Here is a 9,314-nt window from a genome sequence, read left to right on the forward strand (position 1 = left end):
ATTTCCATTAGGATTTAGTGTGATTTGAAGCTCATTTGCTGTAATAAAGCTGATTTAATAGCACAGTCCATGTCAATGTACAAATACACAGCATCTGAGTAATTAAGAGAATCCACTTTCTGAACTGATGCACGACAACATAAATACCCCTGACCCTTAAAAATGAGTGTTACAAAACATACCTATTGTTTCCCGAGTTTAAAAATACAGTTATCTTGGAATTACATTGAATGATGCAAAATATTCACATCTTGATAGAGGGTCTTTGCACCCAGCAGACTCTCCTGTCTCTCAACTCTTCATTACAGTAGTAGTGCTTTCCAAAATAGAAATGAGGAAATGGAAAACTCATAATATATTCACATCCTGCCATAATGTTACCATCAGCAATATTGAAGTGGAGACTGTGTGCAGAAGCCTGATAGTCTGTAAAACCCACAGCACTGATTGTTGTTCTCCTCTCCCAGAGTTCATAGAGGGAGTCTCGCAGTTCAGTGTCAAAGGGGACAAGGAACAGAAGCTTCGATGTAAGTAAAGCTGCTTCACCGCTAAAACCACATGTGGCCAGAGCTAGTCCTACTGGTACTGCTTGTTTTGCCGCTTTGGGACTAAAACCAGCTGGGGCTTTGTCCCATGTGTCTCACCTGTTGTGTTTGTCTCACCCTTGCTTGCCGCTACAACAAACAGTGAATTTTGGGCAGTGTACAAAATTAACTTTTTTCGCTCACCTCACCTGCTAAGGGCTAGTAAAGCAAAAAAAAACCAGAAATCTATCAGCAATGATTGTTTTTGTAGCCCGGTTAATTTATGTGGAAATGTCACCCTACCCGTTTCCAGCACAGTTCTGTATATAGAATCAGCGTTAAAAAACAAAGAGAGTGGGAGAAAGTTGAAATACTGCTGCTGTTAATGGAGCCGGTGTAACTGGAAGCCAAACATGAGCATGCTTGGTGAGGGCTTATTCTTATGGTTTGACCAATGGGGACAAAGTTTAAGAACAGGAAAAGACGAATGACTTGTGTTTCAATCGTTACTGTCAGTCTGGTTATAAATGTATCCGAGGGTCAACAAAGACTATTTCTACTAACATTTGGTTCTACGGGTGTTGCTGTCTAATTGATTGTACCTCCTGTCTACCCTTGCTTCTGTTCCTCTCCTCCCTCATGCGACATCCTGCACCACAGTCGCTTTCAGGATCTATGACATGGACAAGGACGGCTACATCTCCAATGGCGAGCTCTTCCAGGTGCTAAAGATGATGGTAGGCAACAACCTTAAGGACACACAGCTCCAGCAGATCGTGGACAAGACCATTATCAACGCAGACAAGGACGGAGACGGCAGGATATCTTTTGAAGAGTTCTGTGCAGTAAGTGGAAGCCCTCCTGGGGTATTTTGGGGATAGTGACATTTCTGCTGATGCAACCTGTTATGGTGAAGGCAAATGTCAAAAGGGCAGAAAAACAAAACAGTTTTTCGCTTAGGTTAGACTGCACTGGGTTTCAGTTTCATGCTTCCTGTTGAAATACAGTGTCAAGGGCTGTAAATAAACATAGGCGGGTGTGTTCTTGCTACATATGATGAGGCACTAAAAATACTGAGCTAGCACTTTGGTATTGGACCAAGCAACAAATAAAATATTACATTTATTCTATATTGAGTCCATCCAGCTGAAGGTTACCTGACAATATTTATAATGAACAGTTATTGTTACAATGAAATATGCTTATATTTTTACTGAGAAAGTTGTAGTCAGGAGTACATGACATTATTCTCACAATCCTGGGATAAGCATGGGAGAGGGGCAAGTTCTACTATAAGGGGAGGAATAATAAAGGTCAGAGGTTAAAACAAGAGCATATTAGAACCAGTAGAGCACATGTCAAAGTGACGAGGCAGATTCTGCTTGCCTGAGAAGAATTTGTTGGACTTCGATAGAATAGGCCCGATTACTGTTAAGAACAGTCAGGCTACGGTCAGATACTATCAAAGCTCTGTAAGATGTGACTGATCTATAGTTGACGAGGGAGGCAGTCAAAGGAAGGGAAGAGCAGAGTGATGCTGTCATGACAAAAGCCAAGCTAAGTAGGTAGTTTCATAGTTCACATTAAGACATGGCTACTCTTTTGTCATCAAAGGATAAAAATGGAGGTATTTCGAAGATGGTTGAATTTAAGCTGGGTAACTCGGAATCTGCAAAAGATTTTGCTAATCTGCGACTGCATCATCCACATAACGTGTCTCTCGTTGGAACTCGATGGAACCTGCTTTGCTCTGAGATTTTTCTGAAATCAAAGCCACCAGTTTTCACTGACAGAAACAAGGCCCACATTTGATGGAATAAAAAGGCTCTCCTGTTTTTAACATAGCAGCGCCGCTCAAACACTTGAAGGTTCAGGGGAAGAGACGGTGGGATTGGATTTCAGTCTGGCTTACAGTAGTTGTGATCTGAGCACTGCAGGGTGAAAGAAACTGCAAGGAGGGTGTAAAAATAAGACGAGGGATATAAAAATAGATTTAGTCGAAAGGTTGGTAGTAAAAGGAAAGACATTCTTAACAATGTTAAGAACAGAGGCTGGATGATGTAGTAATCTTGGCTTAGTATAAGAGTGAGTACTACCTGTGCAAACAGTATCTTCTGTGGCTCTGGTGGAGCTTTGGGAAAATTTAAAAAGATCATCCTGATGATGTCCTCATGATCAGATTGTCTTGGCTTGAGACTGAAAAGCGTAGGTGTGAGGTTTTAAAGAAGTGGGAAAGTAAATAAGACACAATGCAATAGAGTTGTATTATGGGAAATGCTTGACCCCTAACTAGAGGCTCCTCTTCCTCTGCTGCTTGACTAGTTTAATGTGTCTCTCGTGGGTCCCCCAACTTTATTAAAGTGTAATACTAAATTGGTAGACGACCCCTTTTTAATTGACAATTTTGAAAATTGGTGGACAATTTTGATATTCAGTTAATTGTTTAACTCATTTATTCAGGGAAATGTCAAGCTGCTGTTCTTTTATTATATCACTTGAAATTATCTTTGGGCAGTTGGTTGGACAAAACAAGCAATTTTGAAGACTACATGGACAATTGTTAGGGGCATTTTTCACTATGTTCTTACATTTTATAGTCGAAATGTTAATTGTGAAAACAATAACTTAACTGATAATAAAAACAGTCATTAGTTGTAGTGCTTGCTTTTACTGTCACAGCAAGAACTGAAATTTAAAATTTAAAGAAAACAAACACATGAGACTTTAAATAGTGGAATGCAGACCCAGAAAATAAAGCAAATGTATCTGTTGGTAGAGGTGGTTGTTTTACTCAGACATTTTGACTTGTCATAGTAGGAAAAGCACAGTTGTAATCAATAACATTAATAACAACAACATTCCATGAAACTAAAGCAGCTAAATGAAACTCAACCAATATTAATTTTATAATTATTTACACCTGTACTTTTCCTTCTGTGACATGTGATAAAAGCTTTCACATCTCGACTTTTAGCTTTACCGTCACTGCCTGAATGAGGGCTGGATTAATGAATGCATTTTCTCATTCTTCCAGGTGGTCGGTGGTCTCGATATACACAAAAAGATGGTCGTGGACGTGTGAGTGCTCCTCCGCTTGCTGACTCCCCCCTCCTTCCTCCTCGACACTCGCTTTCTCCACCATCTCTTAAGATCTGCTCAAGACGTCCAGCAAAACGCTCTGTGTAACTCAATGGAAGTATTCTCTCTTTCTCTCTCTCTCTCTTTCTCTCTGTCTCTCTCTCTGTGAAGCTACTTTTTCCTTTCAAAAATCACAGGCCTCGCGAAGCCAGCTTTGAAGTGTTATTGAACTGTCACTCCTCTCAATAACCCGGTCGTAGCACTTTAAGAGACTGATGGACATCTATTTAGTCATTTGCAAGAGCATCTCCGATTCTGGATGAGGGGGGCGGAAAGTGGGGAGGGGAAAAGTGGGCGCAGTGAAGAGGCTGGTTGGCTTGTTCATATTTCATCCTTTCTTTTTTTTTTTTGTTAATTGTTATTTTTGATATTTATTTTTTGTTCTTGTCTTTTATAAAGAAGAAAAAATACAAGTATATCCGTGGCTGTCTCGAGTATTTTAACACTTGACTTACAGTACAACTAGAAAGTAGGGTATGAAGTGCCAACCAGAACATATCCAGAAACCAGTCCAAGTTATTACCTATCATCACCGCTGTCATTCATGTCGGACAAACTGGCTTGTGACACTTCCAACTGCAAGACTGCAAAACTAAATTTTCTGACTTTTTGGCTTCAGTTTTAACTTATATGCGAGCAGTTTGGGTTAGACCAGTAAAGCTTCCAGTCACTTTTAGCACAGCAATGCATTTTTCTTTTGTGATAAGACTGCTAGTTTTATTCATACTTAAGAATGTGTTTATATTGTTGGAGATAATCCTTGTTTCAGTCATGAAATTATAGGTAGATAATTTAATGCCAAGAAAATGTCTTTCCAGAATCTGTGGCTGCAAACTGATACGTGGTTTACTCTTGATGAAGCATTTTGCGTTTAACAGTGTGCACCCATAAGACAATCTCCAATACAAAGAATAGCTCTGCACTCACACTGACAAATGAACTCTAGTGAATTCATTAGAATTTATTTTAAGTTAAGAACAGAGACTAGATGGGCTTAGAACTGAGAGGAATAGTTTGAGTGAATCAATGGTGCGATACATATACACCGTTTGTGCAAGTACATAGCAATTTAAGACTTATCTGCAGGCAGTGTTTTTAAACAATATGTATATTAGGTAATCAATGTGTGCTCATGTTCTTTAACTGCTAGAGAAAGAGGTGGTTTCGTCTCTGCTTTACGTGAGCCCTTCTGAATACTTACCTTTCTTCGTACAGCGCAGGGCAGGTCAGTTTTCTTTAACGCACAACTTAAAATCTTAACACGTTATCACGATCAGTGTGCAGTGGGATAGACTGTATTTTTTATAGTTTTGCTGAAAGCTTACATTTGGAAAGTTGGCTTCTTCTCAGACTTTATATTCGGGTCACAGTCTTCTACTTTTCTTCCCCTCCCACCCACTAATACAAACAGGAAGTACAATATAAATTCAGCCAAATTTTAATTTCTAAGGGAAAAATGCTTCTATAAACAGCATCAGGATAGCCTTCTGCTGTAGAGGCCGACTGCTGGTTTGAACAGAGGTTTTCCGTCAGATGTGAATCTGGAGTGCTCCGTTGTCCCTTATCCCTAAGCGCTGCACGGCTTGGGCCTCCCTGTGCTTGCATGACATGGAAATTATTTTTTTTGTTGTGCATGTAGATCAATTTTTTGAAATAATCCTCTTGTTTACACATGGATGGTGATGTTAATATATTTTAAAAAATTTAATGGTATACAATATGGATGTTGCCAAACTTTGGTAAATGTACACATATTATGAGAGGTACTCAAAATTAACTACATATAACTTTTTGTATTTTACCCAGGTCAGTGAGATGCTTCTATTCCAGTAAAAGTTGCATATCTGATCCTGTCTCAAACTGCCACACACTGTACTCAGCTTAAAGGGGAAAAGTTGATGTTTTTTTCTCTTTTGTATATAAGTATTTGTTAAATGCAGTTCTGGCTCTCTGTTCTCTGTATAGTTCAGACCGCGCTTTAGTTTGAAAGTGCTATAATTTCTCTGAGGGACTTTGTGTGGAGACCTTTGAAAAGATTTAAGTTTGAGAACCTTTTTTTCTGTTTTTGCATGCTGCATCTTATGCTATGGGACTGTTGGAAACTTGATACTGTATGAAAATAAAATTTAAACTTTGAAATGTAAAAAAAATGGATTTTGTTTGTCTAAACCCTTTAGAACCATGTAAATTAATAACAAAACTTGATTTGTCAGGGGTCAGCATACAGTAATTTTTAAGTTATTTAAGAATTAGTTCCTGATCCAAAACCTGACATCTTATTACACTTTAGTGACTAAACACATTAATGGGGATTGAAATTATTTATTTACACAAACTCATGCTTACAGATAATTGCACACTGTTTATGCATTTATCATGACTTTTTCCTCATGTTTTGGGTCAACTGATCCTAAACTGTTACCATGAAACCAGGTGACCGCTTAAATCATTAGGCCATCACAGAAGACCCTGAGATGTCCGTCCAAAAGAGACTTTATCTATCAACACAGATCCGATCAAAGTGAGAATTCCACCAGCCAAAGGGGGAAAAGGATAAATACAAACAGCAGCCAGTAAGACTTCAGAATCTCTCTGCAGTCCGGCTGGCCACGACCCTGATGTTGCCGTAGACCTTTGAAGGTGGACTTCCTGTAGGGGCAAAAGGGGTTTAAAGGTCACGTCTCAGCACTACATGTGGATTCACAGAGTCCTGTTTCAAATATGAAAATAAGCAATTTGATCAGCTTTTGTTGTATTAATGAAATATAAAAATCTTTCTTACCTAGAATTAAGTTACATATCGCTGTCCGGGCCATCTTAATATTCTGGAAAGACCCCAATATGTGAATTTTTCTGTTAAGAGAGAGGTGAAGGGGTGTTCAACACTTAGGAGAAACAAGAAATGAGACATATCTCTGGTATAGCATATTGTACATTAACACTTCTCTATGGGTTGAAGAGAAACAGAATTCACAACTGCCAATAACTAATTATATATTACAAAAGGTATGTTTCTGCATTTAACAACAAAACACGGCAATGGTGACGTGTTCTACTGAAAGATTATAGAAAGAACAAGATTATGAATCAGCACGGTTTTAGAGGAGTGAATTCATCTCCTTTGCTGAAATGTCAAAGCAGTGTTAGTTCATAAAAAAGTAGTTGGTTTTACAGTGGTAATGCACAAAACCTTTTAGTGTCTATTGAACATTTACCTTAGGGCTGTAGCAGAAAGCAAAAACAGAATTTTCCAACTTCTGTGATTGAATTTTCACAGTTCAACTAAAGTAAACTGTTTGCAAAAGTGCGAAGAAATAACTGACTAAATAACCTAATCGTGACTGATAACAATGGTAATAAAATAGTATTGGCAAAAGCATAATGATTAACATTTTACACTAATGAAAGGAATAGTGACGAGTACTCACGTGTCTGCAAGCACAATGCGAGTCTTTGTGACGTTTTCAATGGTGAATTTGGTTTTTCCTCCCTTCCCTGCTATTCTTCCGATCGCTCTGGATAAGTGGTCTCCCTTCAGAGGTTTCACTGGCAAGACAGAAAACAATTTATTACACACACATAAGATTGGACAATAACTTCATTTTGCAACAGTAAACAAAAGGTTGTATAAAAAAAAATATAGTTTCAGAGCAGACAGAAGTATCATGTCAGTTGTCATCTTACCATCTGTGACATCAAAAGTTTCAAGGAAAAGCTCATCTAATCTGATGAGAGCTAAGGCGTCCTGGGAAGAGAAAGTGTGTGTTACATCACAAACCAAAATCAAACAAGGTTGAAGAGACATTCCCAAAACATCAACAATCAAATATTGCCACAGCTATTATAAAGCTAGGTGCTTCAGTTTGACCTTAAAGAAGGAACTTGCCATACTTGGGTTAAATGAGATAAATAAAATAAAAGCCACATTTACTTGTGGTTCCATCTTATGGGCAGTAGACAACACTGACTTGTTAATTTCAAATATTTGACACAAGTTGCCCTGACCCTAAATCTCTACCACTGGCCACAAAACTTTACATTGGTTAGACAAATACACATTGTTCTACAAAACAGAAACAGACTGAGAAATGTGATAAAAAAATAGCCATGCCTCAGCCAAAATGAAAACATAAATAGCTAACAAAAATCTTCCAGTAGTGTACTTACTTCAACCTGGAATCCTAGAACAAATGCTCTGACAAAATCTGTTGCTTTTGTGAGCGAGCCAATGTCCTGTGTGTCTTTGCATGTCTGAAAGAAGAAAGGCATTTTACCTACACTGCAGACACAACTGTGGTTACCAGAGAAAAACACTACAAGTAGACATTGTTTTTAAAAAAAAAAAAAAAAAAAAAGGCTTAGTCATGTCAACATTGCGTAAATGTGCTGGGGAAACCTACTTTGATTTCAACATTCCTAGTTTTGAGGTTGAATCGAACTTGAAGCTGTAGGTTCTCTACAATTGGGGTGAAAATCTTCAGCCAGTTTTCCTTCAGCGGGGTGTATCTGTGGGCTGGGACAGCAACTTTACGCATCTCATCTGGTCCCTGAAAAACACACAAAACAATAATCATCACACCGTGTGACAACCACTAGTAACTTATTACAAAATTTAGAAATGCCTTAATTGGAAAGTAAAAGTTAAAGTCGTGCAGTCCACATTCACTCAGGAATTGGTAGAAGTATTATAAAAAGTAAAGCACATTTTTTATTGTGACTTGATTGTCCTTTTCAGCTTTTAATTACTGATGCATTATCTGCAACGTTTATTTAAAAGTTGTGGGTGGTCTCACTAATGACTAATACTGCTGGGTAGATATTAGCTATGAATATTTCATGAGCTTAACCGGTGTTTTGCATTAAAACACTTATTCTGCAAAGTTGCTAGAGATGGCAGCGGTTGCATTGGAGTATTTCTGAGGACTGGGCAGTGAAATGATAACTTTAAAGTCTCAAGTGTTAGAAGAATCACTAAACTGTCCACAACAATACTTACTGGTGTTTTGCTTCCCCCCTGTGCCACTAGTACAACAGCTAGTACAATAACGTTAGCTTTATTTAGTGAAACCTCAAATACTATACTGCGCAAGCGCAAAACACAGCTACTTTGTGACAAAGACAATTAACACTTTATGGTATTTATATTGGATACTATTGCGATTAGTTTTACCTTTAATTTGTCGCCTGAAATAGGTGGAAACTGCGGCCGCTTGCTTGCCACGGGCTCTTCTGTGTCCATGCCCACTCCATCTTGTTCACGTTTTCGTTTCTGACTCTTTTTAGACTTCACCTTTGTGAAAGACTCGGTGTCATCTTTACTCTCCACGGCAGCGCTGGCGTCTGGGGTTGTAGTTTTATCAATGTCCATCACGAATCTCGTTTTTTTAAATCTTTAAACCACACTGACCAGCCAAAACTTAGGCAGAAGACGGCCACAGAGACATGAGGGTGTCCTCGTGTAACGAAAAGGACCCAAAAAGCCAAATCGTGGACGCCTGTAGAGTGAAAATAATATATCTGTGTCAAAATTGATTGAATTGAATCTCATTGGATTACTAGAATTGAGTTTTAAAAAATAAAACATCTATGTATATTGTCTGTGTATCTCAAATACGTAACATGTTTACTTGAAATGTATACATTTCGTCAGGC

The 9,314-nt window shown here is 38.4% G+C and overlaps 2 protein-coding genes across 2 annotated transcripts in view; one reads left to right on the top strand and one right to left on the bottom strand.

Moving 5' to 3' along the window:
- Nucleotides 1–5,812, top strand: part of LOC123984525 (calcineurin subunit B type 1-like) — a 32,034-nt gene extending 26,222 nt beyond the window's left edge. The window contains exon 7 of the mRNA XM_046071447.1: nt 3,559–5,812. Coding sequence (XP_045927403.1) covers nt 3,559–3,606 — 48 coding nt within the window. The 3' untranslated portion in view covers nt 3,607–5,812. The remainder of the gene's footprint in view (nt 1–3,558) is intronic.
- Nucleotides 5,813–5,968: 156 nt separating this feature from the next.
- pno1 (partner of NOB1 homolog) lies at nt 5,969–9,129 on the bottom strand. Its single transcript, XM_046071516.1, has 7 exons — nt 8,833–9,129; nt 8,063–8,209; nt 7,830–7,913; nt 7,347–7,407; nt 7,091–7,208; nt 6,445–6,515; nt 5,969–6,311 (listed from the first exon to the last, which is right to left on the bottom strand). The coding sequence occupies exons 1-7, from the start codon at nt 9,028–9,030 to the stop codon at nt 6,244–6,246; spliced, it is 747 nt and encodes a 248-aa protein (XP_045927472.1). The 5' UTR covers nt 9,031–9,129; the 3' UTR covers nt 5,969–6,243.
- Between the last annotated feature and the right edge of the window lie 185 nt (nt 9,130–9,314).

This window comes from Micropterus dolomieu, linkage group LG15 (genome assembly GCF_021292245.1).
Source record: "Micropterus dolomieu isolate WLL.071019.BEF.003 ecotype Adirondacks linkage group LG15, ASM2129224v1, whole genome shotgun sequence".
NCBI classification, from domain to species: domain Eukaryota; kingdom Metazoa; phylum Chordata; class Actinopteri; order Centrarchiformes; family Centrarchidae; genus Micropterus; species Micropterus dolomieu.

What these genes read in the sequence shown, in the direction of transcription:
- pno1 (XM_046071516.1), bottom strand. Translation starts at nt 9,030, where the DNA reads ATGGACATTGATAAAACTACAACCCCAGACGCCAGCGCTGCCGTGGAG. An exon ending in AACTTTTGATGTCACAGATG is followed by an intron (nt 7,209 to 7,346) that starts GTAAGATGACAA and finishes CTGTCTTGCCAG; the next exon opens with TGAAACCTCTGAAGGGAGAC. An exon ending in GATATGTAACTTAATTCTAG is followed by an intron (nt 6,312 to 6,444) that starts GTAAGAAAGATT and finishes TTGCCCCTACAG; the next exon opens with GAAGTCCACCTTCAAAGGTC.